This window comes from Corvus hawaiiensis, chromosome 2, assembly GCF_020740725.1.
Source record: "Corvus hawaiiensis isolate bCorHaw1 chromosome 2, bCorHaw1.pri.cur, whole genome shotgun sequence".
In the NCBI taxonomy this organism is placed as follows: domain Eukaryota; kingdom Metazoa; phylum Chordata; class Aves; order Passeriformes; family Corvidae; genus Corvus; species Corvus hawaiiensis.
The window spans coordinates 107,457,267-107,472,805 of NC_063214.1; the positions used below are offsets into that span (position 1 = coordinate 107,457,267).

At 43.6% G+C, this 15,539-nt stretch overlaps 1 protein-coding gene and 1 non-coding gene across 2 annotated transcripts in view; one reads left to right on the forward strand and one right to left on the reverse strand.

Moving 5' to 3' along the window:
* Window positions 1-4,083: 4,083 nt before the first annotated feature.
* Window positions 4,084-4,156, reverse strand: TRNAV-UAC. Its single transcript has one exon. It is a non-coding gene; the product is annotated as a tRNA-Val (tRNA).
* A 4,712-nt stretch (window positions 4,157-8,868) lies between these two features.
* Window positions 8,869-15,539, forward strand: part of PPEF1 (protein phosphatase with EF-hand domain 1) — a 35,521-nt gene continuing 28,850 nt past the window's right edge. The window contains exons 1-2 of the mRNA XM_048287250.1: window positions 8,869-9,288; window positions 14,246-14,435. Coding sequence (XP_048143207.1) covers window positions 14,372-14,435 — 64 coding nt within the window. The 5' untranslated portion in view covers window positions 8,869-9,288; window positions 14,246-14,371. The remainder of the gene's footprint in view (window positions 9,289-14,245; window positions 14,436-15,539) is intronic.

Genomic DNA, 15,539 nt, shown 5'->3' on the forward strand with positions numbered 1-15,539 from the left:
CACTTTTCCCACTTTACCCCACCTATATGGAGAGGAGGGTTGTCACAGGCATGGCCTTTCTGCTTCATGGACCTGAGCCAGCTCACCCCAAACCCTGGGGGAGAATCAATGCATGGCAGGGCAAGCACACAGGGCAGCTCATCCCAGGTACCAGGAGGTGCAGGGGGCAGGGGGCTGCTCCTAATTTTTTTCCAGAGGCCTTATGCTCATATGCTGTTCCCATCTCAGGGCAGTGAGACTCACCAGAAGGTCCAGCCAGGAATTAAAGAAATATGAGATTCATTGAGGGTACCAGGGCAGGCTCTGGGCATCTGTTGCAGTGCAGCATCTCACTTCAGACTCTAAGTATATTCCTTATATTGTTCAGTGTAAAATGGGCTGCGATGGAAACAGAGATTTCCAGAGCTGCTGAAGACACTCAGATTCCCTCTTTGCATTGATGAGCAGTTGGTATCTAAATCTCGTGGGTTTGAAAATACCAGCTTAAAAATCCCTAAATACCTTCATCCACATATCTCTTGGAAAACCAGACCTGAGCTTCAGCCTCTCACCTTATGGTCTCATAAGGACAGGTCACAGTGAAGGAAAGCTACTCACACAGAGAGAAATCACCTATCATGTTTTAAAGAAAAATAAAGCCAAATTCTCTCCCATCACCACATGCATTTTTAAATCAGCTTGGTTTATGGTCAACCTCACCCTTCAAATACGTTTTGATTTTGTGTAAGAAAAGCACAGTAGCTCAGGGAATGTGTTCAGAAATAGCACAGCTCTAATCAAAGAACATTTCGTCCAAAGGGATACTCTTAAGACTGGTGGCTGCCCAGTTATAAAACTCCCTCCACACAAAAGAAAGGGAAGCCTTTGTTTAAAAAAGTGTCTATAGCATTAAAAAACCCAAACTGTTTTACATGAAGATTAGAAGAGCATTAGAATTAAAGTCTCTATATAAATAGTATGCAGTTCAGATAGTCTGTGTCTAATGGTGTTGATAGTCCTTCATTTTAATAACTGTAAACAGCAAAACCACGCTGCCAGTGCAGACAGCATTGCTAAATGAATCATGTAGTTAATTCTTAGCAAGCATTGAAATATTTTCAGGTACAGAAGGCAGAAAAAATTTAATGGTCAGTACATAACATAGCACCAGAAATGGCTACATTTACCCTGAATAAAAAAGAAAAATAAAGTTTTAAAAAGGATAAAGATTAGTCTGGCACTGATTACAGAACAGAACTGAGACTAGTACAAATGGCCCAAATTAAGACAGTTTGGTAACATTCCCACAGCGATGCAAAAAAGGAACTGCCTGGGCAGGTTCACTCTTCTGTCTATACATCTTTTCCAGCTGTAGCTCACGTCCCATTAGCCCTAAGACATTTTGTTATGTTTTCATAGCCCTCAGAAATCTTGATGTGTTTCATTCTGCCAGATTGTGGAAAAAAAGCCAGAGATCACCCCGTACCATGGAGATGCTTTTAGTCTGACTGGCAGCATGTGTGTGAGGCCTCGGAGGGGAAGCGGGAGGCAAAAGTACTCGTGTGTGAGAGAGAAGTGCAACTCCACATAGCAGTGTCATGTTTCTCCCCAAGTTGGAGTGCCAGACGGCTCAATCAGAGCAGCACACACAGATCCATGCGCCTGGAAGAGGAACACAAACAATGAGCAGTGTCTCAGCAGGAATATGTGACTGGCACACTTTTGTTTTAGCACAGTAAGGGAACGTACAAAACACACATTTAGACGTGTACACGTGAACCAGGGACATCTCTCAGAAGCAAGATACTGATGTGCGGAGAGGGCAAGACTGCCAATGCTTTTAGAATCGGAGTCAGAGCTGGATCCCCTTCAAATGGACAGAGTTGCAGTGGTCAATACACATTTAAGATATGGCTTTAGGAATAAAATATTTTTTTTTAAGTCTCAAGTGTGAGCTGAAGTCGTCTTCTGAAATAGAGACCTTTTCCCAAATGTAAGAAAACGTGAGGCAGATAATTATACAGCGCTGACCACCGGGCCCAGGCCCATTCCCTGTAACTCATGCACTTGGGGTGCTTTGGCCATCGATGGCAGCACAGGCACCATAGGATCACCATCCCTATTAGATGGGAGGTACCTACACCAAAGGCTTGCATATCCTACATTAGGAGAAGTCTAGCTATGTCTGACTCAGCTTTGAGCCTGTATCCTGGAAGCAGCCAGTCTGTGGAAGACAGTTTACCCCAGACACGGGACCACATTGCTTTAGCTTCACCTCTTGTGGACTGCACACACACTGCTGTCCTGGGTTGCAGTGTATTCTATTACCATCCTCATGAGCTGTTGAAACCAGGAGGGGCAGTGTTTCCTTGCCTCCTCCCCCCAGACTATCTTTCTGTTAATTGCCCATCATTGTCCTGCTGCCTGACTCAGAGATAACTCCCTCCGGACTATCTTCTGTTAATGAGCCTAATCAACACTTTGCCTCATGACTCATTACCCCATTGTGAGATGCTCCACCCAGAGGGAGGAACCAAGCATCCCATCGTGGATATAATCTGGGACTCTGAACACCAGAGACAACCCTTCCCACTGGATTTCCAGAGGACAGGAGCTACACAGCCACCACTGGACTTCCTGAGGAAGAGCAGACTCTTTTACTACAGGATCACTGCTTCAGAGGACTGCAGCCACCATTCTACCAGACTGCTACCACCACCCTGCCTAACAGGGTGTCAGGTTGTACCTTGACTCAGTCAGTTTGACAGTGTTTTTCTTTTACTTTTTTTTTTCCTTTTCTTTAATTTCCATTAAATTGTTATTCTGACTTGGTGCCTCCCACTGGTTTGTTTTCAAACTAGTACAACTGCTAAGCAAAATAGGCAGAGGAAAGCCAGACCCGTGTACTTCTGCACTTTCAGGTTGCAGGTTGCACAGGCCCTTAGCATCAGTATGGTGTAATCTTATGACTTTGGCCTGCCAGGTCTCACTATGGGATGTGTGGCTGCTTTCCACCCAAAAAAAGCTTTTGCAACCTGGCCCAGGTATCCCTGCATTGGTCTGCAATCTCTATCTATAATCTAACTGCACCTTGTCTGTACCCCAGAGTGTTTTTTTAGTGAGAACAAGCACTGACAAAGGTTAATAGTTTTCTTAATATGATGATGATGAAGGTAAGTTTCTTAATAAGTCTCTGATTAAAGTAAGTTAAGCCAATTTTTTCTCTTTAATCTTTAAGATAGGTAAATCACACCCTCCCACTCTGATCCTGCAAAGATACTAAAGAGCTGACTCCAGGTCAGCAGAGCTCAGGGAGTCTTCTCCTCCTCCTGCAGAGACGTTTTAGCCTCAGCACTCGACAGGGCTCCCACGCAGACAGATGCCGTGCCAGCAGCCATGCCCAGAGGGTACCCTTTTCTAAAGCCTTGCACGTGCAAAATGAGACAGCATAATTTAAAAGTGAAGCTGCTCCGAGGCAAGCTGAGATGGCTCTTTCTTTCCCGATTAATAAAGACGATACACACAGTACAGGGGAAAACACGGATGGAGTTAACCGTGTTTGCTAGCTGTCTGCTGTGAAAAGCACTGGCCTTTCCCCAGAGCTCAAACACTTCTCCAAACACAGGGATGAAAGGACCCATGCTCCAGTCTGTCCCGGTGAGACTCCTCGGCGATGCATGGGGCTGCAGACTTCGCCACTGCCTTTGTCCCTCGCTGCTTGGGAGCAGGCACGGGCTGCTGCTTCTCCCCACGGCCTCTGCTCTCTGTGGCCTCCTCGGTTACCCCTCCGAGGGACCAAGGTAAGGTGGGGATTCCTCTCCCGCGCTGGCAGGGAAAGGCTCCTCTTGAAGGCGGGCGTTTCCTGCCAAGGTTGCAGCCTGTGGAAAGGATCCCGTGTGGCAGGGTTTCCCACATGAGGTGCCTTTCTGCTCCCGTGGAAACACCGTGCTCCGCCTCTGCCGCACGCCGGGCCCGCGCTTTCTTTAACTGATTAGGAGGTTCCCCGTCTTGTGGAGGAAACAGCTAAACCGTAAACCGATCGCGTTAAAGGAAATTACGAAAAACTCAGCGTGAGCCAAGAAAAAAAAATTAACAGGCTGCCGCTGGTTCCACTGGGGCTCGAACCCAGGACCTTCTGCGTGTAAAGCAGACGTGATAACCACTACACTATGGAACCGCCACGGGAAACCGTCCTCCCCACACCGCCCCTATCGACGACACGCTGGCCATGCCTCCCTCCGTGAGTGAGGAGGGAAGTCTGGTGTTCTCTTTTTAATTGCTGGCTGATTACAAACAAATGTAGTAATTTAAAAATACCCTAATGCGTTTTCTGTCCTTCTGAGACCTACAGAAGGGCAGTGACGGGGGTAAATCAACTCTAGGTAAGGCTTCTGTGCCACCGTGCTGGGGCAGCGGCGGGCCCCGCTCTGCCCGGCCGAACGCGGCGCACAGGGGCAGGTACCGACCCAGGGTGGGGCACGGGCCACGTTACAGGGAGCGCTCCCTTCCCCTGCACGTATTCGGCACATGCATACGAATGTGTTCCGTAAATCTTTTGCCTTCAGCGCGTGTGCTCCCAACGCCATTGCCACTAGCCCCGCTTCGGGAAGGGCTGCCAGCCTTCCTGCGCATCCCGCTGCTCCTGGGACATGCTCAACTGTTGGGCTGGGGTGTCACATCACGTTGGCCCGAGTGTGGGGAGGGCAGGCTGAGCTCCGGAGAGCTGCAGCAACTCCGCCTCTGCTCCGGGGGAGCCCGGCTGCGCGGACTTCCTCTAAAGCCACCATGGCGAGGTGCTTCAGCTCTCTTTTCAGCGGGGCCGGGAGGTGTAGATGATTTCCTCGGTACTGGAGGTTGTTTAAGAAACATAAGGCAGTGAGAGGCAGAACGCCCGGCTCTTTCCAACCCCGTGGAGAGGACGGAGGGTTTTCCGCCCGTGTGTGACCGCCCGGGGCCGGCGCCCCGCAGTCCCCGCCGCCGGCAGGGGGCGCCCCGCGCTCGCCCACCGCCCCAGGCCCCGCTCGGGCCCGGAGCCTGTGCGGGAAACAGCTCCTTGAGTAGGTGTTTTGGGTATCCATCCATCCATCCATCCATCCATCCATCCATGGACCTTCTTGTCACCTCTTACACCCCACCATAATTGCCATCTTCCCCCTGTTATGTTTTACCTGGGTTTTTGCACTACTCGCGCCACCTCAGTCCTCCCCATATTGCATCTTGCCTCACATCTCAAAGGGAGTGGCTTGTAGGAGCACAAATTAAGGCACGTATACAATGTTTACAGGTTAAAAGTTACAAACAGAAGCTATTATTTGGAATCTAAAAGGTAAGTTTGGGAGTTTTCAGAAGTGTGGTGCTTGTAAGCAAAACAGTGTATTTTTTGTGGCTAAATCGTGTAGTTTCCAGGACTCCTGAAATTAATAACATTTTGCTGAAGCAGCAGATTTATTTACTGTAATAAAGTAGAAAATGTTGTCCTTTTTTTCATTAGAAGCAGTTTAATAAGCATTAGATGAATATACAGGTGAAGAAAATTATTTCCGGAGACTTGCTGCCCTCCACCATGGATGTGATGGTTGCAGTTATTAGTTGGTAGTTTCTAGTCTTTAAAAAACAATCAAAATTTTTTTAAAAAATCCTTTTACATACTGATCATTAGCGTGTGAGTCAAATCTGTGTGCTCTCCTGACCTGGAGAGCCTGATTTAACCTGGAGAGCCTGATTTAAAGGCTTTAACCCTTTGGGGAAGAGACAGTCTGGTGGGCCTGAGGCATCAGGACGTAGGATTTGCAGTGTATGTATAGCTTCTGGTTCACCAGACCAACAAAATGCACATCAAGCTTTTGTTAGGCAATTCTTATGCCCATTTCTTTTTCCTCATGTTGCTCTACTAAGATCTGTCAAACTCTTGGTGCTGTAGATAGATAGTTATCATTTCTATACGCTCTAAGTGGAGGTTGAAGCTAAAGTGAGGGAGGTAGAGTTGTGCAAATTAGGTCATTAGTCATTGCTTCCCAGAATAATCTGCATTCATCTGATAATTTGGGAAAGTTTCTTTAAAAAAAAAAAAAAGTTCTCATTTTTTACAGAGGGTATCCTTATGGTTTCATAGTGTTCTGGTCTAGTTTCTTGGTCTTCAGGAGCTTTGAGGCCCTACCGCTGCCTTTCTTTCACATTTCTGATTTTGTATGCTTTTTGCCAAGGATGCTACTTTTGATGTCTTTTATTCACCTTCTCACCCAGAATTGTCAGTGGGGGAACACTTCTTTTTCTGTTCACACAAATTAACCTACTTCTTCTAATGTGTGAGCACAGATTTCTGTCATCTCACTGACTGAGACAGAGTTTAGATTTGTTCTGGACATTAATGTCTCACTTCATTTTTTTCTATTTGTCTTTTTTTTTTTCTTTCTGTCTCTGATTGGCCATCCAAGTCTCTCAGTTAGGGACTTGTCCCCTGGCTAGTACTTTAAAATACTTTGCTGGGTCATATAAAAATACTTCATTAAGCTTGGTAGGGCAAGAGGAGGGAAACCATGGTCAGAGCTTAGATGGAGTACATTCACTTCAACTATGATTATCTTCATTCTTTCTGAAAAATATTGGTTACATCACTTTGTAGTGGGTGCATCTGAGAAATAAGCCTGAAGCAGAATTTGAATTATGTATGTGGAACGCCTGCATGAAGACTTGCTCGGGAGGTTAATGTTTCCAAAGTATTTGGAAAACAGAATATGTGCTATTACATCAAGAAGGGCTGCTTTTAGAGGGATGCCCTGATTTCTACAGTAGCACCATCACTGGGTTTTTTCTTGTCTAGAGCTAGACTGCTCAACCATATATTCCCAGAATTTTTTGGCCTACTTTCTGTTGCAGCTGTTGATGATCACTAAAACTCTATTCAGCATATTAAGTGTGTGTGTGATACATGACTGCTGAGCATAAAAGCAGTAGTATGTGTGACCTTGTTGATGGGACTGGTATGTTCTCTTTGCCCTTTGTGGAAAGGAAAATGGTGGTGTCTCCTTGGACTTGATAGGGAAAGGTTAATTTGGAAAGGACATTTGTGTTTCCTCAAGTTGCATGTTATTGTGATCCCCACAAGTAACTGGAGAGGTGGCTCAGTCCAGCAACACTGACTCTTTATCAGGTTTTTATCAGATCACTGAGACAGAGGACAAAGAACTTCCCTGAGAAACAAAACATGTCCTAAAGAACCTAATTGCTAAGGTTATCTCTCTCCCACTGATCTTGGATGAAATGTTTCTGATGGATTTATTGGCAATTGGAGCAAACCTTGTAGCCTCTCATTATGCAGAGATCTTGGTAAATGCCAGTATAGATGAACTTATCAGGTACAGTAAATGTTTATAAATAATGTGTATCCCGGGAGTGCAGTGGAAAGAGGTTGTGATGTATTTTTGCTTGCATGCATTTTGGCAGAGCAGCATGATCATACATAAAAGATTAGCTACTGTAACTAAGATCAGGGAAAGTGCATCCTGCCAGAAAAGCAAACATCAAAACTCTTCTGGGTCATGCGGAATTATTGCGCTTGGTATGCTTTCCATTTACTGCCTCGTCTCACAGGAGAGAACAGCTTTGAAAGTGGAAACTTGTGTCCTGGACTCCAGAACCTCAGAGGACTAGCTCAGTCAATCAAATGTCTTCTGCCTCGCTGGTTTGGCATTTTAAGTGTCTTTTGTACCTTAATAAAAATCTGTCTCAAAAGGGGATTTGATCACTTTGTCCTTCAGAGTGGTGGTTGATGCCTTTAGAACTGTCACCCCACAGATGGTAAAATAATTCTGCAAATAGCAAGTTATGGTATTAGTAGACCTTTGGGGAGGGACAGGAGGATGAAGATATTACTGTATTTGCCTCTATTCTCAGAAATCTTTTGCCTCCCATCCAGTCCTGGTGGGGCTCCATCACCTGGAGAGGCTTCAGAGGAAGGGGCACAGTGAACTTCATCTTGTGCCCAGGCACATGGAGCTTTCTCCCACCCCAGCATGCTTTATAACCTGTGGTTCTCTTTGGACCCACAGGCCCCCGCCCTGACCCCACAAAAGTGGCTGCTGTGCTCTTTTCCATCACTGCACAGCAGCACACAATCTCTCCCTGGCTTTTGGAGTGAGGCAAAGGTGGCCTGATGAGCATAAGTGATGCTGAGGAGTGGGCCCAAAACTGTAGTGGTGATATTACAATATCATGCTTCCAGTGACACCTCCTAGTTTTGAGTGGTTTGGTGGGGTATGCACTCAAAATCAGTGTCCCTGTGCTATCCATACACTGCCAGTGGAGCAGATTGTTCAGGGGCTGTTGTGTGAGCAGTGGGCAGTAACAAATCACCATGATGGCTCTGCCCTTCCATAGGGATCCTGTGCAGTGACTGAGAGTCAGGGGTCAGTGTGGCCAGGAGCTGGGGCAGAGATGCAGGACCTGCTGCCAGGGGTCAGGGGGCTCAGGATTTGATTTCAAAGCACGGCTTTCTGACTGGAGCAAGGCTGCAGTGTTCTCAGCTTGTTCAATCCCTTCCCAGCAGTCACACAAAGAAAAGATGAGCCAAAACATGAACTGAGTCCACGGAATTCCAGTCACACACTTATGGTGAGAACATATGCATGCACATGAAGAAACTGAAGGCATTAGCGCAGTGCTTCCCACCACAAGATCTGAGTGCTTCATACTTGTCCCATTATCTGGGTATGACTGAGTGATTTGGAGAACACCTATATTACTTGCATGCAGATACAATGCCTTGCAGTAAATTCAGTGCTCCTTTCCTTAAAAGCTTTCATAACCATGCCAGTCACATCAGATAACCAAAGAACCTGGACAGCCTTATGTTTTTTTCCAGTGTGCTAGATCTGCTAAAATGCAAATCATTGCCTCAACACAGCAGAAAGGCCGAAAGAGATCATGTGACTTCAGATGCGAGGCAGATAACTTCAGCCCATCCCTTTCTCTGCCTGAGATTCAGGAGGCATGGTGACAAAACAGCTCTTCAACACGCAAACAGCACAGCTGGAGGGCTGCAGCCATGAGCTTTCACATCAGGTTGGAGGATGAAAACAGCATTTTCCCCTGACTGTTTCTGAAGAGCAGCATTCAAGAAATTTCCTCTTGGGAAGCTGTATAAATAGGTGGAGAGCAAGTGCATTGGAGCTCCAGAGCCCCAGAGAGAATTGGAGCACCTGTTCTGCAGAGCTGCACCCCCCAGGGGTTGCTTTCTCTTAAAAAAAAGAATCTTCTAAAGGTACTCTTGTACAAAAAATCTCGGTATTGCTGAAGCCGAAAGAAAAAAAGGTAATATCTTTGGGTGGGATATATATATATATATTTAGCTCACATTTAAAGAGCAAATTGACAAAATGACAGATGTACGTGGCATTATTTATGATCTTACCCTGAGAAAAATCACTGTGCTTCAAATTATAACGTTTGACCTGGACTGAGTCAGTTATCCAGAACTTCTGAGTACAGATGAGATCAAATAGCTTTCAGACTACTGTATTTCATGTACTTTCTGTTTCAAGAAATATAATTTTTATTATATTTTTGAACCTTCTTCTGATGCTTAACTTAAACTTTATGAAAACCATGCTGAAGCATGAATTTAATTTTTAAACTGGCTCAGATTTCAATGCATATTTATTCTGAATATTTGCTTTTTCAGGATGTCATTAAGAACCTGCTTATTAACTGCAGGACAGTGTGATCCAGCTTTTTGCTTAAAGGGTGTTAACTTCTATGCTCCAGTTGGGTTCAGTTTACTAGAACCAACTTTCCTTCAGGATTTTCAGTTTTCCCCTTGTTGCCCAAAGGAATCTCCCCCTAGAGGCATTTAACATTTCTGGAAAGTGATATGATGGGTTTGCTCATTCTTCAAGGTGATCTGCACCCCATTTGTACACCTGCATTTGCTACTCCCCCTCTTTTTAAAAACAATTCTGCCCAAAGTCTTGCTGCACGAAAAAATGAGGCTGCTTGCTTTGTTTATTTTTTGCACCAAAAGGAAAAAAAAAAAAAAGGTTAAAATGTTTTGTGTAAATGTACCCTTTAATGATATAAATAATATGAACTGGTATTCTCCCACCAATTTTTCTACAGATTCTCTTTGGGTTGCATGCAGTTCCTGAACTAAGGGATTGCTTGAACTATCTACATGTTCACACCTTGGCTAGTCTTGCTTTTATTGCTTTTTGCAGTGCATTTTTTGGTTCAGGAATATGAGTCCACCTTAAAACTTCATCCTATTCTTCATCCTATTCTCTTTCAGGCTTTGCTGGCTTTCTGGTATCTTGCTGCATCCCATTCCCTATTGATTCCTGGCCCCAACACTAAGGTCTATCAACATGGTCACTGATAGCAATCATTCCATCAGCTCTATATTGAGCTTAGCCTTGCTTCTCTGAGCGGGCTAAAGAAATTGTCTGTTAACAAAGAGGTTTTCTCATTTCTTTCTTTCACATGTATATAATCACTGAAAATCATTTAATAGAAATGTTAGTTTGTTCCACGGATGTAAAACAATGGAGACCTTATCACATATTGATTTGTCTATGTTTGATGTTCTTATATCAACCCCTTGGCAGATCAAATTCAGTGTTGGTGTCAAACTTACAGCTCTTGTGCCATAGCCAGGTTCCATTTCACCCTGCTAGTTGACTGTGACAGCTTCATCCTACTTTCTGCAGGGTGGGTCTTTTAGCTAATGAGATCTTTAATTCATCTCCAGATTCCCCTCCTTGACAATCCCAACAAGACAGTTTTGGAGAGCTGTCCTACTGCAGGTCCTGACCTGAGTGTTGTGATTGATGTCTGGATTCTCTTATCTAGGGTGTTTTACTTTTGCCAGCTTCATGTCCGAAGCAATGCACAGAAGCAAATCCATCACAAAACCAGGTTATGGCTTCTCTATGGTAGCTGCAGTTTTCATATCCAAATGAAAACAATTCTGAAGGAAATCTGTGAGTCACAGTAAAATAAGAAAATTATAGCAAGATGACTTCAATTGAAAGTCTCTGTCATTAGAACCATCCATCCATGCATCTGATCTTTATGCAGAAAACTCTCCAAGTACATGTACCTCCTAAGACATGTTATGGGAGGAGATCATAGCTACCTATTCACAAATATGATTGAGAAAGGGGTGATAGCAAAAGGAGGCACATTGCTGGAGAGAGCTGTTGAAACAACTTCTAGGGGAAGTAGCATAATTATGGAAACCCCATCCCAACAAAAATAAAAGGAGGAGCCTTTCATTTTTGTTTATCAAAGGTAAGAAACAAATGAAAAGACAGAAGAGTAAGAACTTAAATCCTGGTGGCTCTTATTCATATGGCTCCCATATCCTCAGGTTTAGCCCAGCTTACACTTGTCTGCCAGTGGGACAGCTCAAATAGTTTTAAAAGATAAGGTGTGCTTTAAAGGATGGCTCTCTGCCCAAAGAACCTGCCATCTGATTTCATTAAAAGTCAGCTATAAATCTTTACAGGATGGTCTTTATGTGACTGACAAACTGGAGGCATGATTGATTTGGGGCAGCAGCTATTAGATCCTGACCAAATGATGCTGAGCCATAATCTCTGTAAATCAGGCTCTCAATAGCTTGGGTTCTCAACCCCAAATTTCTGAGCACTTGCTGTGTGTAACCTTCAGTGACTCCTGTCCAGGAAAGAGCAGCATGTGCTACTCTGGCTTAGCTTTGTGCACATCCATTGGCATGACTGCAAAGACATTTTATTTTGTTTCAGTGGATGGGTTGTACTTTTAGTGCCTGTCTATAACAAAACTGGCTTTTTTGCTAAGCTGAGACAAATCTAGCATTTTTTAAAGTTATGTCTAAAAGTGGGGAAGATCACTGACTTGTAGAAATTGAATGCATGCTTTTTAGTCAACATGACAGATTCTCTCTTAAAGGTAAATCAGTGGTATAGTATCCAGTATGTTAACACAGTGTTATATTTCAAATTCTCATCTAGCTACCTTGTGTCTCTTGCAATACCTTGGTAAAAGCTCAGCTTTCCCTTTCATCAGCCAACATTTGGGGGGAGTTTTGTAATGGCAAATGATTCTTCACCAGACACTGCTACACTGTATAGTAAGTAGCTCACAGAAATTACTCTCCTGGCCTGGAGTCTGGACATACTTGTTGGCAGTGAGGATGGCTCTGTAGCCACTTGAGAAGCCATCATGAAAAGTTGTCCATTTTTGAATGCAGATATTTGGGACTGAAGGTGATGACTATTCCCCTGGACTACCTCTTTGACGGCCAGATTTGGCCTTTTAGGAAGTTTAATGATAGGATATATCTGTGCAAGTTTTCCTCCAAGCTCTGAGTGTATGTTTGAGTTTTCATTTACTGCTGTCACAATAAAATTTCTGTCCCTATGCCTCTATCTTTTAATTTCTTTGCTCAAGGAGGTTCTAGAAGTCCATGAGTTTAGAGGTATGTGGAGGAGAGTGGTGATGATTGGGGGAAAGATGAAGTCACTGAAAGCAGGGTATGATCATGATTCAGCCCCCCATTTCTTGGGTCAGCCCATTGTTTGCTGTGGTTTGAATGGAGGCCTGAGAGGTGTGATGGTTCTATTTGGGGCTCCCATTGCCCACTTGCTGGGCACAGGCTGAGTTGCCCTTTAATCAAGAATCTCACTGCAGTAGAACTTGGATTGTAAGATCTTTTTTGCTCTTAGTGCCAGTCTTCAGACCACAATTCAAGTCATGGCTGGCTTGTTTGAGATGGAGTAATGAAGGCTTGAGATCCTCTTAAGAAGGAAAGTGAGTAGATGGTATCCAGGAGAGCAAGAATTGTTTGGAGAGAAGACAAATTTGAGCTATTAGCAATATCAGTGCTGTATTTGATGCTGCCAAAGCCATTGAGTGGCTCAAAATTAATGTAAGAGCACTTTTAAAAAATTTCATTATACCTCCTTCAGAGAGAGGTCCATTGCAGGGAAAAAACCTTAAACTCCTTCTTTCCTGAAATAATTACTCACTCATAAGGAGTCAGACCCAGCTGAAGTGTAGGGTACCCTTGTTTTGTGGGACCCTGAAAAACAGTCCCAGAACTACAAAGAGTTGTGTGACATTAACATGACATGACAGGATATCATACATAATAATAAATGTAGAAAACTGCACATATAGTCCCAGAATTATAAATGTTTTCTAATTATTGAAATTGAAAATCACCTAGTTATGCATTTATGAGTTCTTTTCTTTTGTATCCTTCTTTTATTTTGATTTCTGCTAGTAAAGCCAAAGGAAAATAGTAGCTAAGGATTCATTTTATGCTGATGAATTTCTTTGTTTTAAAACTCAGGTTAAAAGAAAAGGAATATCAATGAAACAGAACAACAAATGAAATAATTCAGATGTGAGACGTATCCCTGGAGATGGAGAGAGAGGGGTCAACATGATCATATAAGAAATCTTTAGCTAAAATAAAGTTCAGTATCTAAGAGCATCAGTGAATTTCTTGTTGCTTAGAAATTGATCCATTTTGTATCTCAGAGGAACTGTATTAATTTGAATTTGTTGATTAGAGAGTGTATTGCATTAGCAAATGATACTATTTAGTGAAGAGTTGAGCAAGTGCCAGGAGAAAAACCCAAAAGACTTCACTTCAAAATGTATTTTGTTCACTTATTTAATGAAACAAAATCTTTTGCTTGGATTGTTTCAATAGAAATGCAACAGAAAACTGGATATTTTATTTAAATGAAATCTGATTATGAAGTGATTTGCTATGGTATTGTCTGTCCTGGTAAATTTGGTGGTAGTGATAAAGAGAGATAAAGTGATAAATGGGGTGGTAAGGCAACTTTTCAAATCAATGGAGTGTTAGGAGGGTTGAGGGTTGGGGTTTTTTTAGCAGTACTATCAGATGTAATTTAAAATCTTTAAAATCCTGCAGTTCCAATTTTCAAATCACAGAAATGAAGAGTAATGTGTTGCCATAGTCCCTTGTCCCTAGTAATAAGGTTTTAAATAGCTATTCTTCAGATTAAGAAATCACTGCTGCACATTAACTTTAAGCTAACATGTAAGGAGTAAACTGTATTAATTACTGAGTTAATTTCTCTTGGCTGCAAGTTGATAGTAATCAGATGTGAAAAAGAAATCCAGTGTGCTCCAGTTTGTGTAGGATGTGCTGTACAGTAATTTGTTATGTGCTGAAGGTACTTCAGATTCTTTGTTGTCAAGCACCTTTTTTTTTTTTCTCCCTGTCCCTTCCTCCCAATCTCACCCCTGTTAGGGGTACTAGGACGAGCCCAGGAGCCCAAAGGAGTATAGCCCTCATCACTGAAGGAACAACACAGGAAATGTGTCTAATGCTAACAGCTGAGGGAAACATGCTTCGTATCAGCAGCAATTAAAACGGATGGGCAGCATCATTGGAACCATGGGGTGCAGCAATTCTGTAGCTGACAGAAGGTCAGAGAATGGTGAGTGTTGCTTTTGTCTTCAGGGCAAGTGGTTGTTCTCTCTCTAACACCAGAAGAGGATTGCAAGGTAATGTTTCCCCCCTATCCTGTTGTCAAAATACTTGTTCAGGGAAAATTATTTTCTAATTATTTTCTTTTTAAAAGAGTGCATAGTTTTTAGATGCTGGCTGAGGTCAGGAAGCAGCTTTAGACCACCTCTAACACTGACAGATTGGGTTGTAAAAGATTCACAGCACCTGGAACAGAAGCTAAATTTCAGAGGTGTCTGTGCTCGCTCTGTCACTGGCAAAGCTTAAGGGGTAAGGTACTGAGTGGGACTTTTTATGGCTTTTCACACCACAGGACTCCTGGGCAAACCACCCCAATTTCCCTGCTGTTGGGTGACCCTAATTATAAAACAAGTGTAATAAAGCAGAGCTATTACAGTGACTTCAGAATCAGTTTTCTGGCCTGCCAAGTGCCTGGCCTGGCATTCTCCCTGACAATTACTGAGGCTGTCAGCTGAAAGTCCCCATAGGACCTGGTTAAATGTTCAATTAAACTAATGGATCATCACCCTCCTTTTAATCATACCCCACCTTGATATGAACTCAGCAGTCTTTGCACAGGCAGGTGGGTTCCAGGATTCACTCAGACCTTTGTTCAGACCCTTTGTGTTCTCTTTCAAGATTTTTCATTAAAGCACAATTTGTTGGTCAGCAGAGAGCCATGTTACATGGTACTGTGCATAATCTTAGGACATTATTATGCTGAACAGCCATGGTTGAAGAGGAAGGCTCTTTCTGACTACCAAGCCAGGACCCAAGTCACAGGAAGCTGGTGACTATGAAGCAGGAGCACTTAGTCATAGCTACAGGGATCCCAGCTGACTGGTTTGAGAGCAGTCCTCAGCTTTGTGTACCCTACTCCATAGCAGCATCAGTGCTGTATCACAGCAATGAAAATACAACGCAGTCAGCCCAGACCTACCTGTAACTCGGAGGCAGCCCTTCTGCTTTGGGTTTGCATGCTGTGCCTACGTGTGCCTTGCAAGACCTTGGATATGTGCTACTTGGGAATATTTCTGAGTGTGTAAAAGCTTGGAGTGGGCATGAGTGTCGGTGA